This window comes from Gigantopelta aegis, chromosome 7 (assembly GCF_016097555.1).
Source record: "Gigantopelta aegis isolate Gae_Host chromosome 7, Gae_host_genome, whole genome shotgun sequence".
Classification (NCBI taxonomy): Eukaryota; Metazoa; Mollusca; class Gastropoda; order Neomphalida; family Peltospiridae; genus Gigantopelta; species Gigantopelta aegis.
This window is the reverse complement of record NC_054705.1, coordinates 27,679,116-27,701,056: the sequence shown is the minus strand read 5'-3', so window position 1 is coordinate 27,701,056 and position 21,941 is coordinate 27,679,116. Positions and strand designations below refer to the sequence as shown.

Sequence of the window (21,941 nt, the reverse complement as noted above, 5' to 3'; positions counted from 1 at the left end):
GCTAATACCCGGTTTGCCAACTGAACTGAACTGAATTGAACATTTATTTCTCTGTTACAATTACCTATTCAGCAGTTAACTATGATAATTTATCATGTGACACAATTTACAAAGAGGTCTTACTCTGGCTATGTGCCTAGTGAATTGCTATTGACGGGAAATAAATATCCAAGGAACATTAAGACGTAACCATTTTAGCCGAGTCTTATAAAAAAACCAAAAAACTAAAAAACAAACAGAAAGAGACAGAGGAATATAGAGACCCAGAGATAGAGACTGGGAAGGTGAGACCCATGCTGGTAATTTATTAATCATGTTTGGAAAGTAAAATACAAGAAACCACATGACCAACTTAAAAGACTTCTGTTACTTCATTTACATTCATAAGAAAATCACGCTGTGTTAATAACAAAGACGGGGTGGTTCAAGGGCGACTTTCAAGATAAATTGGCGATAAATTCGGATTAAATCCATATAGAATGATTTTTGGAATTAAACATAAACCTGGCAACTATGCATCGAACTTAAAGATCTTTCTTTGGAGTAAAGTTATAAGGGTAATTTGGACTACACGAAAATTATTAGAGGGTGATAAACCATGTAATGAAATGGCGCTTTTCAAACATTTAGTATATTCAAGGGTTGAAACAGAATATTTTGCCGCATTAGAACTGCCTAATAGAAGAGAAAAATTCTTAAAACACTGGTGTTTCGAAGGGGTCGTTGCCTCGTGCAATGACGCCTTCGACATTACGTATCAACTATGGAAATTATTGGTAAACTATGCACAAAACGTAGACAAAAATAGGCCTGGATCTCCCGGCTTGTAGCTTTGGAAACCAGGTTAGAATCTTTTAACTAATCAATTTTAAACAACATACACTAAAGTTTTAAAATGAAAACAAGAACACAATCATGCAGTAAATATATTTTATTATGATACAAGCACAAATATTTTTAATGTACATATATTTTTAACATTCAAGGAGAACCTGGTTAATTGTAAATAGGTAGGATATTGATAAATAAATGTCCGAAACGTAAAAATAAATAAATCAAGATAACGCCCCATACATATATATGATACACAGTATAACTACACCACAGTCGTTTACAGTCACACAATTCTAAAACTAAAGATAGAAAGTTGATGAAATTCTACAGATCCATCCTCTAGTGCATGTTCTATGGAAATGTGAAGTGTCTAGGGTACTTCGAGACTCTGTCTGAACGTGACGCACCGTTAATGGTCCAAATTCAACTCAATCAGCTCAATATTCAGATTAGACCCACAATTCTGAAACTAAACATAGAATGTTTATCATATGATAAACAATTGTTCAGTAGTGCACATCCAACCCATAAATAACAAACACAGGGTGGCCCTGGGGCAACTTCCTAAGTAATATATATGGTACACAGTGTAAAATCAAGCTAGCCACAAGTCTGAAAATAAACATAGTATATTTATCATATGATAAAGAGGAAGATATAGAATACGGGATACCCTCTATTGGTTTTATTATGTAGTATATACTGGATAACAAGAGTATATTTAATAAGTGTTTATTTATTTATTTGGAATGGATAATAGTATTTGTATAAATGACTACTTACATCTATTACTACTAATCAGAGCCGCAGCTGTTTATACTCCGTGAATATTTGACAGTGCCCCTTGAACTTTAACACGGAAATTTCGGTTTTCGTACATTGGAAGCTATAGCTACGCACCGTCCAATATATTTTAATAAACAGTATATTACAATGATGCCATTCATGGTCAGCACGTTTTCAATGGTATTGTCTACGAAAAAGTCCATTAAAAAGGATAAAATAGTAATAGTGACACACGCCATTTTACATTGCCAATTATTTAGTAAAAAAAACAAAAAGAAAGAAAGAAATGTTTTATTTAACAACGCACTCAACACATTTTATTTACGGTTATATGGCGTCAGACATATGGTTAAGGACCACACAGATTTTGAGAGGAAACCCGCTGTCGCCACTACATGGGCTACTCTTTCCGATTAGCAGCAAGGGATCTTTTATTTGCGCTTCCCACAGGCAGGATAGCACAAACCATGGCCTTTGTTGAACCAATTATGGATCAGTGGTCGGTGCAAATGGTTTACACCTACCCATTGAGCCTTGCGGGGCACAACTCAGGGTTTGGAGTCGGTATCTGGATTAAAAATCCCATGCCTCGACTGTGATCCGAACCCAGTACCTACCAGCCTGTAGATCGATGGCCTAACCACGACGCCACCGAGGCCGGTCAATTATTTAGTAAAGTCATGTTAATTACGATTATACTGCGTCGGACAAATGGATAAATACTAGCCTCAAATTGTTCTCTTTTGTTCTTTACATTTCCATTCTTCTTTCTTTTTTTATCCGCTTTCCTTTGTTTTTTTATATCTGTTTTCGCTTTATATTCCTATCTTTCTGTTTATTCTTTTGTGTTTCTTTATCTTAAATTTTCTTCGTTTTTCTTTTCTCTGCCTGTCTTGTATTTTCTTTCTTCTTTCCAATGCATCTATCTTATTTCATTTTGTCTCTGTCTATTTTGTTTGTCTGTCTAATATCTTATTGCTATTTACTTTTCCTATCTCCTATTTTCACTTTCCTCTTCTGTTTGTCTTCTATATTATCTTCGTTTTTTATTTGTCCATCTTTCTTCCTTTTAGTATTTTCCTGTCTCTTTATCCTAATCTCTGACACTTTTATTTTCTCTTAATCTTCTATTCGCTCTTTCCTTCTCCTATGTTCTCTTTCTTCTGTTTGCCTTGTTTTCGATAAACAGAAGGAAGAGAACATAGGAGAGTGAAAATAGGACAAGGAAAGAGTGAATAGAAGATTAAGAGAAAATAAAAGTGTTAGAGATTAGGATAAAGGAAAATTAAAAGGAAGAAAGTTGGACAAATAGAAAACGAACATAATATAGAATAGAAACAGAAAAAAAGGAGACGTGAAATAGGAGATAGAAAAAGTAAATAGCAATAAGATAATAGAAAGACAGACAAAATAGACAAAGACAAGGAAATAAGATAGATAAACTGGAAAGAAAATGGAAACTACAACACAGGCAAAAAGAAGAAAATATAAGATAAATAAAGTCAAAACAATCAATAGGAATATATAGCGAACACAAATATAATTATAAAACACATCATAAGCAGACAGAAAAAGAAATGTAAAGACTATAAGCGGAAAATCTGAGGGGAGTGTCAGGGGCCTACTTTACATTGCGAGGACGAGTTTCACCCCTGTCAGAACAAGTCTCACACTATTAATGAAAGATTTCCATAGACCATGCACTAGAGGACGGATCTGTAGAATTTCATAAACTTTCTATCTTTAGTTTTACAATTGTGTGACTGTAAACGAGAGTGGTGTAGTTATAGTGTGTATCATATATATGGGTAGGGCGCTACAGTGAATGTTGCCCCTGAGCGACCCCGTGTTTCTTATATATGGGTTGAACCTGCAGTGCTCAACACCTCTTTATCATATGATAAACATTCTATGTTTAGTTTCAGAATGCTGGGTCTAATCTGAATATTAAGCTGATCTACGAATTTCAACATTTAACGGGGCGTCACGTTCAGATAGAATCTTAAGCCACCCCAGACTCTTCACATTTCCACAGAACATGCACTAGAGGACCGATCTGTAGCATTTCATACACTTTCTATGTTTAGTTTCAGAATTGTGTGACTGTGAACGAGCGTCGTGTAGTTATACTGTGTATCATATATATGGATAGGGCGCTACAGTGAAAGTTGCCCCTGAACCACCCCGTGTTTGTTATATATGGGTTGAAAATGCAGTGCTCAACACCTCTTTATCATATGATAAACATTCTATGTTTAGTTTTAGAATTGTGGTTCGCTTTATTTGGACTGTGTATCATTTAAATTGATGGGGCGTTAATTGGGCAGTTGCCCCGAGCCACTCCGTGTTTGTTATATATGGGTTGAATTTGCACTGCTCAACGCCTCTTTATCATATGACAGACATTCTATGTTTAATTTCAGAATTGTGGGCGTCACGTTCAGATAGAATCTTTAGCCACCTTAGACTGTTCACATTTCCATAGAACATGTACTATAGGACGGATCTGTAGCATTTCATACACTTTCTATGTTTAGTTTCAGAATTGTGTGACTGTAAACGAACGTCGTGTTGTTATAATATGTACCATATATATGGATGGGGCGTTACCGTGAAAGTTGCCCTTGAGATACTCCGTGTTTGTTATATATGTGTTGAATGTGCACTGCTGAACACCTCTTTATCATAAGATATACATTCTACATTTAGTTTCAGAATTTTGGTTACCTTTATTTTGCTCATCTCCGAATTTCGACATTTAACGGGGCGTCACTTTCAGATATAATCTTGAACCACCCTAGACTCTTCACATTTCCATAGAACATGCACCAAAGGACGGATCTGCAGAATTTCATACACTGTCTATGTTTAGTTTTAGAATTGTGTGACTGTAAACGAACGTCGTGTAGTTATAATATGTACTATATATATGGATGGGGCGTCACCGTGAAAGGTGCCCCTGAGCCACCCCGTGTTTGTTAAAAATGGGTTGAATGTGCACTGCTCAACACCTCTTTATCATATACTGAAAACCTGTTTATGATAATATCATATGACAAACATTCTATTTTTAGTTTCAGAATTGTGGGTCTAATCTCAATATTGAGCTCATCTCCGAATTTCATCCTTTAACGAGGCTTCACGTTCAGATAGAGTCTTGCATCACCGTAGACTTCATATTTCTGTAGAATTTCATACACTTTCTATGTTTGGTTTCAGAATTGTGTGACTATAAACGAGCGTGGTGTAGTTATACTGTATACCATATACATGTATATGGATGGGGCGTTTCAGTGAAAGTTGCCCCTGAGCCACCCCTAGTTTGTTATTTGTGGGTTGGATGTGCACTTTTAAATACTTGTTCATCATATGGTAAACATTCTATGTTTATTTTTAGAATTGTGGGTCTAATCTGAATATTGTGCTCATCTCCGAATTTCGACTTTTAACGCGTCACTTTCAGAAAGAATCTTGAGCCACCCTAGACTCTTCACATTTCCATAGAACATGCAATAGCAAACGAATCTGTAGAATTTCATAAGCTTTCTATCTTTAGTTTCAGAATTGTGTGACTGTAAACGAGCGTTGTGTAGTTATACTCAGTAACATATATGTAGATGCCCATGAGCCACCCCGTGTTTGTTATATATGGGTTGAATGTGCAGTGCTCAACACCTCTTTATCATATGATAAACATTCTATGTTTAGTTTGAGAATTGTGCTCTAATCTGAATAATGAGCTTATCTCCGAATTTCGACATTTAACGGGGTGTCACGTCCAGATAGAATCTTGAGTCACTCTTCACATTACCAACAAACATCCACTATAGGATGAATCTGTAGAATTTCATAAACTTTATATGTACAGTTTCAGAACTGTGTGCCTGCAAACGAGTGTGGTGTAGTTATACTGTATACCATATATATGGATGAGGGTTACCTCGAAAGTTACCCCTGAGCCACCCCGTGTTTGTTATATGTAGGATGAATGTGCACTGCTGAACACTTGGTTATCATATGATAAACATTCTATGTTTACTTTGAGAATTGTGGGTAGCTTGATTTTACACTGTGTACCATATATAGTGATGGGGCGTTACCTTGAAAGTTGCTCCTGAGCCACCCCGTGTTTTGTTATATATGGGTTGAATATGCACCGCTGAACACTTGGTTATCATATGATAAACACTCTATATTTAGTTTCAGAAATGTGGGTCTAATCTGAATATTGAGCTGATTTCCGAATTTCGACCTTTAACGGGTGTCACGTCCAGATAGTCTTGAGCCACCCTAGACTCTACACATTTCCATAGAACATGCACTAGAGGATGGATCTGTAGAATTTCATAAACTTTCTATGTACACTTTCAGAACTGCGTGCCTGGAAACAAGTATGGTGTAGTTATACTGTATACCACATATATGGATGGGGCGTTATCTTGAAAGTTGCCCCTGAGCCACCCCGTGTTTTTTTTTTATATATGGGATGAAGGTGCACAGCTGAACACCTGTTTATCATATGATTGTACACTGTGTATCATATATACATATAAGAGTATATTATACTCATTAAAAAAATAGGGGAACCTGAAATATTAATATCAACTATTAGACCACAGACATCCTAGTAAAAAAACGTTCAGGTCGATTTCGACAATTTCCAGGAAGTTCCATTAATCACTGTGGAACATTATTTCTGTCAATCTTTTTCATTCTGTTGATCATACAGTTGTTAATGTTTTGTTTTTAGCTATTTTTATTGTTTGAATTTGCGATTTACTGATAAAAAATGTCAACTTTCAAATTTCACTTCTGACCCCAATCGTCCTTCAAGAACTTTGATGGTCATAAAACCTACTTTCACTATCAATATACAGTATACGTTAAACAAGAGCTGAACATTAGCTACATGCCATATGTAATACGCACTCAAGATATACAGTAATTGCATTAATTTAACAATATTTTGGAAGTAAACACTACGCACTTAAGGTATATATTGCGTACGTAGTGTATATACTTGGTGTACGTAGTGAATACTTGATGTACACAGTGTATACTTGAGATAAGTACAGTACATGCTGTGTATATAAGGTATCCTTCATTTAAGTTGTGCACACTTGACCTACTTAGTGAATACGTAATACATTTATACGTGCGTAATGTGTACTATGTGTATTTTATATATATCTTATACACGTAGTGTGTCCCGTATTTGCGTAGTGTTTACTTGATGTACGTAGAGCATACTCTATACATGTTTACTTCATATACTCAATGTATACTTGTACGTGGTATATACGTATGTGTATAGTATATATTTATAGTGTATAATTAGCGTATGTAGTGTATGCTCAGAGGCGGATCAAGAGGGGACCAGGGGGGGATGCGTTCCCTCCAAGTTTTTTTCAAGTGCCCTCAAAATGTTCACGTGCCCTTTTCGTTTTTATAAAAATTGTTTTACACGTGAGCATTTTTAACTGTATGAAGTTAAGTTGTGCCTGTATGCGCAAGCTTGCAAATTGGTTTCTGGTACAATTTGTTCAGTTCCAATTCGTTTCTGTTTCAGTTTTTTCATTTCTTATTAGTTTATGTTACAGTTTGTTCTCTTCTCATTATTGATTTCTGTTACAGTTTGTTTAGCTTTCATTCGGCCCTGTTTTCAGTTTGTTCATTTGTCATTAAATTATATTACAGTTTGTTCAGTTCACATTATTGGTTTCTGTTAAAATTATTCAGTTATCACTATTGATTTCTGTTATAGTTGGTTCTGTTCTCAATATGGGTTTCTGCTACAGTTTGGTCCGTTCTCATTCATTTCTATTTACAGTTTGTTTATTTATCAGTATAAGTGTATGTTATAGTTTGTTAAGTTCTCATTATTGACTTCTGTTACAGTTTGTTCAGTTATCATGATTGTTGTCCGTTATAATTGATTTAATTCGCAGTTGACAAGTTTCTGTTACAATCTGTTTATCTCATTATTGGTTTGTTTATTCAGTTCTGATTATTGATTTCTGCTAGAATGTGCTTATTTGTTTCTGCTACAGTTTGTTCATTTCTCATTTGTTTCTGTTTACCATTTATTAGTTTATGTTACAATGTATTCAGTTCTCATTATTGGTGTAATGTTACAGCTTGTTCATTTCTCATTTGTTTCTGTTTACCATTTATTAGTTTATGTTACAATGTATTCATTATTGATGTATGTTATAACTTGTTCATTTTTCGTTTGTTTCTGTTTACCATTTATTAGTTTATGTTAAAATGTATTCAATTCTCATTATTGATGTATATGTTACAGCTTGTTCATTTCTCATTTGTTTCTGGTAATTTGTTGACTTCTCATTCGAACTGATTTCATTAGGTTACGTTACAGTGTATTCTGTTCTCATTGATTTCTATAATGATTTGTTTGTTCATTTCTTATTAGTTTATGTTACAGTTTGTCCTCTTCTCATTATTGATGTATATTATAGCTTGCTCAGTTTTCATTATTAGTGTCTTAGTTTGTTCAGTTCTCATTCTTTTCTGTTTACAGAAATATCGAACTTATCTAATCACTTTATGTTACTGTTTGGTCTGTTCTCATTATTGATTTATGTTACAGTTTGTTTAGTTCTCATTCGTTTCTGTTTACAGTTTATTCATTTCGCATCAGTATTAGTTTATCTTTACAGTTTGTTAATTTCACATTATTATTTCACGTTACAATTTGTTCAGTTTTCGTTATTGGTTTTTATTACTAATTGTTCAGTTCTCATTACTGATTTCTGTTATTATTAGTTTATGTTACTATATATTGTTTTGCATAATGGTTCGTTCAGTTCTCATTAATTTTTGTTTACTGTTTGTTCATTCCTCAATATTAGTTTACCGGCCTCGGTGGCGTCGTGGTTAGGCCATCGGTCTACAGGCTGGTAGGTACTGGGTTCAGATCCCAGTCGAGGCATGGGATTTTTAATCCAGATACCGACTCCAAACCCTGAGTGAGTGCTCCGCAAGGCTCAATGGGTAAGTGTAAACCACTTGCACCGACCAGTGATCCATAACTGGTTCAACAAAGGCCATGGTTTGTGCTATCCTGCCTGTGGGAAGCACAAATAAAAGATCCCTTGCTGAAATCGGAAAGAGTAGCCCATGTAGTGGCGACAGCGGGTTTCCCCTCAAAATCTGTGTGGTCCTTAACCATATAACCGTAAATACAATGTGTTGAGTGCGTCGTTAAATAAAACATTTCTTTCTTTCAATATTAGTTTACGTTACAATGTGTTCAGTTCTTGTTATTGGTTTCTGTTTGTTTAGTTCCCGTCCGTTTTTTGTTTGTTTACAGTGTTAATTCTTAATAATTTCTGTTACAGTTTGTTCTGTTCTCATTACTGATTTCTGTTACAGTCATTTTTCATCAGTTTATGTTACAGTTTGTGTTTCTGTTAGTTTATTCAATTTTCATTATTGATTTCTCTTATAGTTTGTTCAGCTTTCATTATTGATTTTTGTTAGTTTATTCAATTTTCATTATTGATTTCTGTTACAGTTTGCTCTTTTCTGATAAGTTTCTGTTTACAATTCATTTGTCACTATAAGTTTATGTTACAGTTTGTTCAGTTGTTATTGATTTCTGTTACAGTTTATTCAGTGATTGTTGTCCGTTATAATTGATTTAATTCGCATTATTGACTTCTGTTACAGTTTGTTCATCTTATTATTGGTTTGTTACAGTTTATTCAGTTATCATTATTGGTTTCTGCTACAGTTTGTCCAATTTTCATTATTAATTTAAATTACAGGTTCGTCTGTTAACTTCTGTTACAGTTTGTTTAGGTTTCATTAATGGTTTTTGTTAAAGAGTTTTGTTCAGGTTTTATTGGATTCTGTTGTGAGTTTCTTGAGTTCAAATTGATTAATTTCTGTTAAATTATTTAGTGTGAAAAAATCGGTGTTTTCTACAGTTTGTTCAGTTCTTACGATTGATTTCTTGAAGGTAGACTTCCGGCTGGGTTAAATTTCGAGGTGCACCGACATTTTGATAGAGAAGTGAACAACACAATTGGTGATAAAAGTGAGTGTGATGGTTGTAAAAAACAATAGCTTCATCTGGGCAAAAAATGTATGCAATTTTATTACATCTGGTACCACTGTGTCAAGTAGCTTTGTATTTGAAACATGTATGTATGGGGTACCTGTAAAAAGTACTTGAATTTTGTGCGGAACTAGGATAGTCATAGACGCTTCTGATTTTTTTCTGATTCACTTTAAGGGTGGTAGTATTTATATCCGTGGTGTTTGTGTCGTTTGATACGCTGCAGATACGAGGTTTAGCCACATATGTTACTATTGTCGTCAATGGGATTTGATTTGGTAGTATTTACCCTTTAAAATTTGTTCATTTCTCATCACTGGTTTCTGTTAGATTTTGTTCATTTCTCGTTATTGCTTTTCGTTAAGAGTTAGTTCAGTTTTCATCATCGGTTTCTGCTAGTTTGTTCAGTTCTAAATTCTAATGATAGATTTCTGATACAGTTCAGTTCTCATTCATTCTTTGTTACAGTTCAGTTCCAGTTATTTATTTGTTACAGCTGAGTTCCCATTATTTATTTATTTATTTTATGAGCGTGTTCAGTTTCCATTAGTGACTGATCTTACTCTTTGTTCACTTTGTTACTCTTTGTGCATGTGTGTGTGTGTGTGCGTGTGTGTGCGTGCGTGTGCGTGTGTGTGAATTTCCAGTGTTTTTCTAGTTTTGGTAGAGCATGAGCATACTGCATATATTGTAAATATGTTTTGTCATACATTTTTGTGAGCAGTACGGAGTATAAATTTGTATTATTTTGAGTTTCTACAGTAGAAAAAGTAAACTGCAGGTAAAAATCATGCAGTCTGTATGAAAGGTAAACGTCGCCTGTCTGTTCATCGGAGCATTTGCCAGGTTTTTGGCTGACGAATTGACTAGTAAAACGGCTCCCAGGAGATGTGTGATTTGGTCTTTTGGCTGACGAATTGACTAGTAAAACGGCTCCCAGGAGATGTGTGATTTGGTCTTTTGAACAAATAATATGAAAAACGTTAGTTTCTTTTGTTTAACGACACCACTGGAGAACATTGATTTATTAATCATCGACTATTAGATGTCAAACATTTGGTAATTTTAACGGTGCTGGGTTTTCTGTCTATAGTATAATATGAGACAGAAAACCCGCTAAATTTTCCCATTAGTAGCAAGGGATATTTTATATGTACCATCTCACTGACAGGATAGCACATACCAGAGCCTTTGATATACCAGTCGCAGTCGAGATGCATTGTCTGGAACGAGAAATAACTCAATGGGCCCACCGATGGGAATCAATCCTAGACCGAACGTGCATCAGCCTACGTCATGCCGCCCCCCCCCCCCCCCACCACCACACCAAGTCTTAAATATAATGTAATTTATTTAGTTGTAGTTTATTTGTGGTACTTATTTCTACATTTATTTATTTGTACTTTATACTTTAATTATAAGCTGAATCTCCTGTAGGTTTCGAATACAGATGTACTTGAACTTGATTGAACAGCAATAACCCACTCTACAAGTGATATGCCAATAACTACATCAAGAAAGAAAGAAAGAAATGTTTAATTTAACGACGCACTCAGCACATTTTATTTATGGTTATATGGCGTCAGACATATGGTTCAGGACCACACAGATTTTGAGAGGAAACCCGCTGTCGCCACTACATGGGCTACTCTTTCCGATTAGCAGCAAGGGATCTTTTATATGCACCATCTCACAGACAGGATAACACATACCACGGCCTTTGATATACCAGTCGTGGTGCACTGGCTGGAGCGAGAAATAGCCCACCGACGGGGATCGATCCCAGACCGACCGCGCATCAAGCAAACGCTTTACCACTGGGCTACGTCCCGCCCGCTAAATGCGTAGTGATTCGTTTGCAACCCTATATAGCTGTTTGGTAGTAATGCTAATATGAATAAATGTTGTTATCCAGATTCGGGCATTTTTGTTTAATTCGGGCAAAAGCCAGCATGCCCCTACAAAAATGGGAACCCGTACGCCTATAATTAAGGGCACACTCTTTACATTCCAACAAAACATTTATTGTACTCAAAGTGCCATTATGCAAATCAATCTAAACAAAATAGGCTAAGCGAGGAAAAAGGCATCTTAAAATATATTGGCATTGGTATTATTCAGTACCTGGTAACACCACCAACACCCCTCCCCCCCCCCCCCCCCCCCCCAGAAAAACAGACGTAATAGGTCAATAATACTACACAAAACGTTTCATCCAGAGAGAATTCAGTTTCTTTCTTTTTTCTCATTAAGTATAGAGTAACAACAATCAATCTAATTAATATTAGCTCCACTATTACATGTGGATCTAACAGCAGCCAGTTGTCCACCAATCAAAACCTTACTTGCAGAATCATGCCAGTGACTTAAAAATAATTTGAAAACATTCCGAATTATCCTGAGGGTATACAACATGTTTCGTGTGAATTACGAATGCCTTAAAACATGTTTTATTTTATAAAATGAATAATTTGTAATGTAAAACTGAAGACTGATTTAGTTGTTTTATTTATAAATAAATATATAATTTTTAATGTAAAATTGAAGACTGATAACCCATCCCATACGTATTGGTATGGTTCGCTGTACTGCAGCCACTAAAATAGACTCGCCCGATATTTTTTGAATTTGTATGCTCCCAAATAACGTTATAAAAGGCGAAGTGTGATTGGTCAATATTTAAATTATTATTTACAGACGAAATGTTACCTGGAAATTGGAGACTACGCAGTGTTGTTAGCAATCTGATTAAAAATTAGTTCTACTGGTCTAAATAAGGCATTCGTAATTCACATGAAAATATATCGTATACCCTCAGAATAATTCGGAATATTTTCAAATCACTGGCATGATCTTGCAAGCAAGGTTTTGATTGGTGGACATGAGCTCCAACTGGCTGCTGTTAGATCCACATGTAATAGTGGAGCTAATTTTAATTAGATTGAACAACAATGTCATAAAAATGCAGGGACAAGCTTTATAGCCTATATCGTCCATCTTCTAAATAATAAAAATTGTTTAAGATTCTTTTATCAGCAATTCAGGAAGGAAATGTTTTTTTAACGACGCACTCAACACATTTTATTTACAGTTATATGGCATCGGACATACGGTTAATGACCACACATATATTGAGAGAGGACTACTCTTTCCGATTAGCAAGGGATCTTTTATATGCACAACTCTACAGACAGGATAGTACACACCATGGCCTTTGCTTCACCAGTTGTGGAGCACTAGCTGGAACGAAAAATAGCCCAATGGGCCCACCGACAGGAATCGATCCTAGATCGATCGCGCATCAGTCTAGCAATTCAGCCACCAGTACGTACTAAATTAGTTATTCAATGTTACGTCTTTTATTATACATTTCATCAATGCATGTTATGTAGTGTAGTACTAAGGATAGGCAACACCAGTGATCATCTTCGACGTTTCCTGGTTATTGAATGTATGTATATAGTGGCGGATCACCCCTCCCCCACCCAAATAATAAAAAAAATTAATTGGTTTTGCGACAGTTTAGATTTTAATTTTTTAATTTTTTTATGTTGGAGAAACCAAGGAATCGCTTTGGCCACACACCACTGCGGCCGCCCCCCCCCCCCCCCCCCCCCCACTAAATTAATTATCTGGACCCGTCATTGCTATATTCATAACTGGCTTATTTACACATACATATTATAAATAAACAAACATTCTGAGAGTACTGCTAATGCAATACATGCCCCCTACTGGACCTAGCCAATTTTCAAATCCCCTAAGGCCATGGAAGTCAAATCTGATCTGTAACAGTAAATAATAAAAGTCATACAATAAATTTCAGCTCAATATCTTGAGGCAGTGCGGAAAAAAGTTTGGAAAACTATGTGGGGCAGACGGACAGAAAGATGACGACGAAACCCCTCCGGTTGGGCCAAGATTATATAACAAAAAAGAACCACGGCAAATTCCAGTTTCAACGTGTTTATTAACAAAGTGTGTCATGTCTCATAAAATGTATCAAAGCTACTACAAAAAAACACAAAAACCAAAACAATAATAATAATAATAATAATAATAAAAAGAAGATAAAAAGATGGCTACTAAACAATAGATTCCCAAGACTAGTAGATATGTGCGCTGGCAACCATTAAAACAAACATTTTGGAGAAATACTTGTCAAACAAACCCATTCTTATGGTCAGCTATTTATAACAACTTATTATCATTAATGAATCCATGCTAGCCCATGCTGAACGTATCAAAACTCTATGAGAAGATAGACTTTTAATTCAATGTTAATTTCTATTTAAAATGTTTAAATTTAAGATAAAAATTCGGAAACATTTAATAAAAACTCTAGGAGAAAATTGTCAATGTTAATATTTATAAATGTTTGAATTTAATAGTTAAAAAAAAATTAAATTTCCAAAATATTTCTCTAGACTATTAATTTGTAAAGACTCCCAGACAATCATAGTACCAAGTTTCAGAACTATGCAACAAAAACTCTAGGAAATGATATACTTTCAACTTTTCAATTGAAATAAAAAAAATTGTTTAAAAAACATAATAATCGAAATTCCAAAATATCTATTACTTTATAGACGGTGCCCCAGAAAGTCATTGTACCAAGTTTCAGAACAATTCAATCAAAATTGTTGAAGATAAGACTTCAAAAGAAAGGTTGACAGTTGGAGAAATTGTTATTAGACCAACACCATAGTGGAGCTAACAAAACATAACTGATCCAGATTTATGTGATGGTGTATCTGGTTTTAAAACCTGACAAGACACCATAATGAAGCTAACAAAACATAACTGATCCAGATTTATGTGATGGTGTATCTGGTTTTAAAACCTGACAAGACACCATAATGAAGCTAACAAAACATAACTGATCCAGATTTATGTGATGGTGTATCTGGTTTTAAAACCTCACTAACACCATATTGAAGCTAACAAAACATAACTGATCCAGATTTTTGTGATGGTGTATCTGGTTTTAAAACCTGACAGACACCATATTGAAGCTAACAAAACATAACTGATCCAGATTTTTGTGATGGTGTATCTGGTTTTAAAACCTGACAGACACCATATTGAAGCTAACAAAACATAACTGATCCAGATTTATGTGATGGTGTATCTGGTTTTAAAACCTCACCAACACCATATTGAAGCTAACAAAACATAACTGATCCAGATTTATGTGATGGTGTATCTGGTTTTAAAACCTCACTAACACCATAGTGGAGCTAACAAAACATAACTGATCCAGATTTATGTGATGGTGTATCTGGTTTTAAAACCTGACCAACACCATATTGAAGCTAACAAAACATAACTGATCCAGATTTATGTGATGGTGTATCTGGTTTTAAAAACTCACCAACACCACAATGAAGCTAACAAAACATGACTCATCCAGATTTATTTGGTGGTGTATGTCATTTTAAAACCTCACCAACACCATAGTGGAGCTAACAAAACATAACTGATCCAGATTTATTTGGTGGTGTATCTGATTTTAAAACCTGACCCACAGGTCTTCACTTATTTTGATGTCTACATACCAACATATATGTTATCCTTACAGGAAAATGTTTTCCATTGTCTGAAAATCATTATTTCACTTGGTAAATATATAAGAATGAACAAAATACAAATAAACCAAGAATGAAGAAAATACAAATAAACCAAGAATGAAGAAAATACAAATAAACCAAGAATGCTGCCAGATCTTAGTTTACTTGCAGTACTTGCATATACAGGTATTCTAGGAACTAAACAAAATCACAGAGACAAATACTTCAAGGACTATTTGTGATACTTCACTCAGTTCCTAACTAAAGTTTACTAAAAAGTAACGTAATTTCTGGCTAATTAGTTATTAATTTAGGATGCTATTACCAACACTAATACAGTATACCGCAGCCTTTTCATCAAAACATTGTACACAGCAACACAGAAATACAATGAAGTACAAGACAAATAATTTTTATGGTTTTAAATGGTGTTAAAAAGTATTTTCAGAAATATGATTTACCCCTGCCTCCGTGAAGTGTGCAGCCACGCTGACAAAAGTAAATCATTTTAGATGGCTGCCAGATAAAAATGAAAAGGTAGGATAAAGTTATGTTATACAGCTTGTATTACTATTACCGGTATATCCTATTTGTTTGTCAACTTTGATTAGTTTAACACTCAGGTTAGCAAATAATAATGAATTTAGAATCTGTACACAAGACATTGTTCAAGATGATATTAATAACATATAGGAAGAAGATGAAAATCATCCAAATTAAAAATGAGATGAAAATAAACCCAACCACCATCCATAACATGTGACAGGAATGTTTGTGTTTTACCTATATATCACATGTACAATAACACAAGCATAAAAAAATATCATTCATTTCTTCCTGATCACCAGTAACATAATTCACATATGGATTGATATCAATGTTGAAATCATAAAATGTTATACCTTATATGACATGTACTCACCTAATTTTATGTGATTACACATTTGCACATAACCATAAATAAAAACAAAATTTTGACATGGAAACACAATGTGGTAATAATTAAGTGTACATGACTACTAGAAAGCTTTAATTGTGTCTTGGTTCTCCCAAGACCACAGAGAGTATGTGATCTTTAATAGTTTATAGATCACGCTATAAATTTAAAATTATTTTATTACCCATTACTAGTATTCATTGGGACTATCGAACATTCTTCAAGCTGCTGACCCTAGTTGTCAAGAAATGTACCTTTTCTTTTCACAGGAAATTAATTCTGAACTACTACAAATACCAGGAGTCTTCAAAACTTGTAATTTAAAGCAAAATGTTGACGGTAAGAAAACCCCCAAGAGTTGCAATAGCCGAAACATTTTCACACTGTGTCAGCAGCTTTATAAACATCTGCACCACTTACATAAAAAACATTCACAATTTACATAACAAACATGTTTACCATTCACATAATTTATATTTATATGGGAGCATATTCTTAAATCCATACAAATGTATTTATTAATGTTACCCATAATAATGAGAAAATACTTTAGGACATATTAATGTGATAATGTCCATTAAAAATGATATGCCCCACTGCAGCTGTTCTTAATTTGACACACTAACAATTATCTCATTTAAACAATCATGTACATTACTAATTTCCATCCCTATAATAATTTTTCTGCTCCACATTGCATAAACATGATTGATGAGTAATAAGTTACTAAGTATGTTATTAAACTTGCTAGACATATTTTATATCAAGCATACATATTTTTATCTATCTCACTGAGGACCTACAGTTAATTTCCTTGTACAATGTAATAAGAAAGGAAACCGTGATCAATTACATTTATGAGCCCAGCGGTCACTCATTAACAGGGAAAATAGTTTTCATATTTTCTCAGTGAGAAATATTCTGCATCAATTGGTGTAATGTACACTTTTATTGCACAATTTGGCTCTTACAAACTAATGACTTTGCCAGTACTAAATATGACATCATCACAATTTGGCAAACATACACAATGACGCCACTTAGTTTAAAACATTTTCATTTGTTTATTGTTAAATTTGTAATGAAATGTTTTTTTGTTTTTTTTTACACAATCCATTAAATATTTTTTTGAACAGAATAAATAGAACTTTGGGTTTTGTAAATTATCTGTGATAGTGAATAAAATACAAAGTTGAAGCAATACTCAGAATAGTGTTTAAAGTTGTTTACATCGCTTCTATGTACATGTATACATCTTCTCACGTATGCATAATGAAAATAGTGATTAATTAATCCACAAGTAAACGTTGTCTAATATAATAAAAAGTTTGTTTTGTTTAACATCATCACTAGAGCACATTGATTTAATAATTATCAGAAATTGGATGTCAAACATTTGGTAATTTTGACATGCATGTACAGTCTTAGAGAGGTCACCCACTACATTTTCCCATTAGTAGCATGGGATCTTTTATATGCTCTATCCCACAGGCAGGATAGCACATACCACAGCCTTTGATGTACCAGTTGTGGTGCACTGGCTGGAAGGAATAGCCCAATGAGTCTACCAACAGGGATCAATTCGAATATATCAAAGGCAGTTATGAAAACTGCATATATTTGTAAAACTAAGACTCACTGTTGTCATCAGTTACTACCAATTAGCAATAATGGATCTATTATAAGGAGTGTAATCATCTTGGATCCATGAGGAAATATAGATTTGGTAGACAAAATATGATGGAATCATTTTGATTCATACAAGATATTAATTTTAATGTTAAATTTTAATATACATTTCTGCGATACTATCTTTTTACATTGTATTTCAAATTAAAGTTAGAATTCTTATTTTGATGTTGATCATCAACTCATGTATTTATTTACCTTTGTTTGAAACCCAATAGCAGATGTATTTTTGTGCTGGGGTGTCATTAAACATTCATTCATTCATCCATTCTGTTATATGATTCTGTCTGGGACCAGACAACTGGCTATCCAGAGGTCGTGGACTGGATGGACATGTCTGAAACCTTGATTACATATTGATCGGCCAACCTTTAAAAGAGTTGTCTGCTGCTACCTAAAGAACTTGTAATAAAAACCAAAAAACATGTCTCAGCTAGTTTCATTTCTAAACATAATATTAAACAATATAATTAATGTATCAAAAACAGATCAAAATCACTACTAAAATACACGTAGTGCATTTGGTTACTGCAAAACTAATGTAAGGGTGACCCAATAAATAAAAATATATTAATAAAATGTACTAAAAGTTTTAGTCTAAATGTCAATAGTTAAAACATGCTATCAATATACAAATGATTCAAGATACTTACATGTAATGGACATAAAGTACATAGACTGACAGGTTTCTACTTTATGGTCACAAATTAGAAATGTATGTACATCAAAGTCCAATTTCACAAAACATGATTTAAGTAACCATATCATGCAGATGGTGGGTCAATTGCTATTGACAATTATTAATTTTTAAACCACATATCAGAATGGAAATATGCATTTGTTAATGAATTAGTCAGAGTTGTAATTTTATAATGAAGGCCACTAGTAGATCAATACTGTCCAAACATCTAGTCCACCCGGACAACTGTTGACCAAGTTGCATAAATCAGGTCTGTATTCAAATTTATAATGAAAATAATCCTTGTGGATATTAGGGTCTCCACGAGTACTCGGTCACGGGTCGAGTCTAGAAAGTCCATTCACCGGACTCGAGTACAGTGGAATACAATGATCAACTATAATACAATGGACAATGTAGGACAATAATTTCAGCAGTAGAAATTTAACAATATAAGTTACACAATAATTATATGATCACACACTAGTTTCTCCATTTAAACGGGCCGTCTGTCACAACACTGAACATATCAACTGGTTTCTAAATGTAATACAATGGCATGATTTGACATCCATGTTCAGCACTGAAATTAAGATAGATAATGCTATTTCACTTTATTCCTCATCTCATCATCATCTAGTGTAAGTGTTGGGTACTCGGGTCTGCATCGAGTTTGACCGTCAAGTATTCGAGTCTAATATTTTGGAATCGTTGAAGCCCTAGTGGATATACGCAAAGTAAAAAACCCCACCCTGGAATTAGAACTTAAATTTCACTTTTCAGTACCTAATAAAAAAAGTAGCTATCATTTAACAGTGTTCACCATGAGGAAAATCAAGGGAAGCTGAAGACAAGTGTCCTGAAATGATCCTATGTGAGAAATCACACAAGATTTAAATAAAATGTATTAAACCTTATTGCAAGGCGATCAATTTGTCGCTTTCCTAAAACTTTCCTGGAGAGTATGGAGGAGAGTGGGAATGATCACTTGCCTTTCCTACCGAAGACCAATCTACTAATCATCAATCTGTTTGAAAAAGAGGCAGTCATTGACACAATATAAAAATCAGGACTCAGTCGATACATAGTGTTTGTAACATTGAGCAAAGTAGTAGTACATTGTGTTAACTCTGGTCATGGTATGAGGTAACAGCAAAAACACCATCTCAAGAACTACTATAAACTACTGTTAGTAAAGTCAGTCTTATCTAAGAATATGAAACTAAAAAAGATCTATGAAATGTTCTATTATACAAACATATAACATGAAGTCTTTTGAGCAACTATGATTTTCAGTCTAGAACACACAATCAAAAAATTGAATCGAAGAATCAGAGAAAAACGAATCGGAAATCTTGCTAATATTTCAAAAACCTATAACAAACAAATCAGAAATCTTGTTGATATTTCAAAAATCTACATGTACAACAATACTAAATTCCAAATCTAATAAACATGAAAAAGAAAATCTTGCTGATATTTCAAAAGACCTGTAACAATACAAGGCTCTAAATACAACAAAAATAAAAGTTAATTCATATTCAACTGTCGTTGAAGGCGGGGAGGAAGATTTGTTGGGCCTTGATAGTGATTTTGATTGTGATATTGTCCACGACCCCGACCCCGGCCTTGGCCCCCCGGCCCCGGCCCCGGCCCCGGCCGTTCTGAAATCCAGTACGACCTCTTTCACTTTGTGAACGTGGGGCGTCTACAACAGGTGGCATCACATATTCCTCTGGGTCTTCCACCTCAGGTGATGGTTCATGTGGCTGCTCTGTAACAGGGGATTCCTTGTCCCTCTCGCATCCGGACTCCTAAAACACCAAACAAACCAATGAATGGACTATTTATTTAAACAACACATTGTAGGGGTATGATTGTAAGATAACCATTTAAAACTAAAAAGGTAATTTTTCAGCATTTCAAGTAATCTCAACTTACACTGAAAATTTTTATATGGAAAAAAAAGGGAGCTAAAATTGAATTAAAAGCACCTTCATGTAATTTATTTAAAATTACCACCCCATCCAAAAACAAGCATTATGAGAGAACTGCTAAAGCAATACATGTCCCCTACCAAACACAATTTTTTTTCTTATCTCCTAAATTTAAGAGACATACTAGTACCTCTGTGAAAAGTGGGTAAATTGCCATGAAAGTCAAACTTGATCTGTAACAGTACATTATAAAGCTATACACAAAATTTCAGCTCAATATTCCAAGGCCTTCTGGAAAAGAGTCCAGAATGTTTGTTTTTTACATCTCCTAAGTTTAAGGACAATAACTCTGTCAAAAATGGGTAAACTATCATGAAAGTCAAACTTGATCTGTAACAGTACATTATAAAGCTATACAGGCCTTCTGAAAAAAAAACCCATCGGGAAAACTATGTGGGACAAATGGATGGACAGACAGACAGAAGGACGGAGATGAAACCTATAGTTCCCTCCGGTTATTTGTGTTTGGATTTTTTTTTAAATGGTGGGGTAGGGGCCGTGCGACCAACCTTTAATTTTCACCCACCGAGAACACTGTATACAATTTAATGTCATCCATAAAACAATTTTCATGTCATATTGATAATTCACCAAAAACTGGTGCAACTTTGTCTCAGAAACACCAAGTTCCGTTAAATATTAATTTATGCTAGTAATCCATGATTGCATTTATACTAAATTCTTGTTTATTGACATAAATTGAAGACATTTGTCTATATGTACATACAGAAAAATATTGCCATCAGCACACTCAAAATTGCCATCGGTGGGACCTTTCACACACCGTGGGTGATAAATTCTTAAGTTTGAACCCTGCTACTTCCTAGAACTTATATTGATCAACTACTGTAACCTTTTCAAATCTGGTTTCCTTGTTTTAAATATTCTGTAACAAACTACATAAAAGATGAGAATTTGTGTTGTATATATACAACACATAAAGTCTGTCTACACAATGTTTTTATACAGTGAAAAAGGCAAAGATAAAATTGAATGCAGATTATGTAACTCCACATTCATACTAGAGTCAGACTCCACTTTTATCTGGTTAACTTGTAGTGTCAACTCCACTACAGAGATCACAATGGTGTGCGTACATCCACTTCTAACAGCACATTCATACTAGAGTCAGACTCCACTTTTACCTGGTTAACTTGTAGTGTGTCAACTCCACTACAGAGATCACAATGGTGTGTGTACATCCACTTCTAACAGCACATTCATACTAGAGTCAGACTCCACTTTTACCTGGTTAACTTGTAGTGTGTCAATTCCACTACAGAGATCACAGTGGTGTGTGTACATCCACTTCTAACAGCACATTCATACTAGAGTCAGACTCCACTTTTACCTGGTTAACTTGTAG

At 34.5% G+C, this 21,941-nt stretch overlaps 1 protein-coding gene across 1 annotated transcript in view; it reads right to left on the bottom strand.

The window, feature by feature from the left end:
* Positions 1–17,717: 17,717 nt before the first annotated feature.
* The window catches only part of LOC121376925 (TPR and ankyrin repeat-containing protein 1-like), a 92,390-nt gene continuing 88,166 nt past the window's right edge, over positions 17,718–21,941 (bottom strand). Inside the window, exon 28 of the mRNA XM_041504729.1 lies at positions 17,718–20,392. Coding sequence (XP_041360663.1) covers positions 20,120–20,392 — 273 coding nt within the window. The 3' untranslated portion in view covers positions 17,718–20,119. The remainder of the gene's footprint in view (positions 20,393–21,941) is intronic.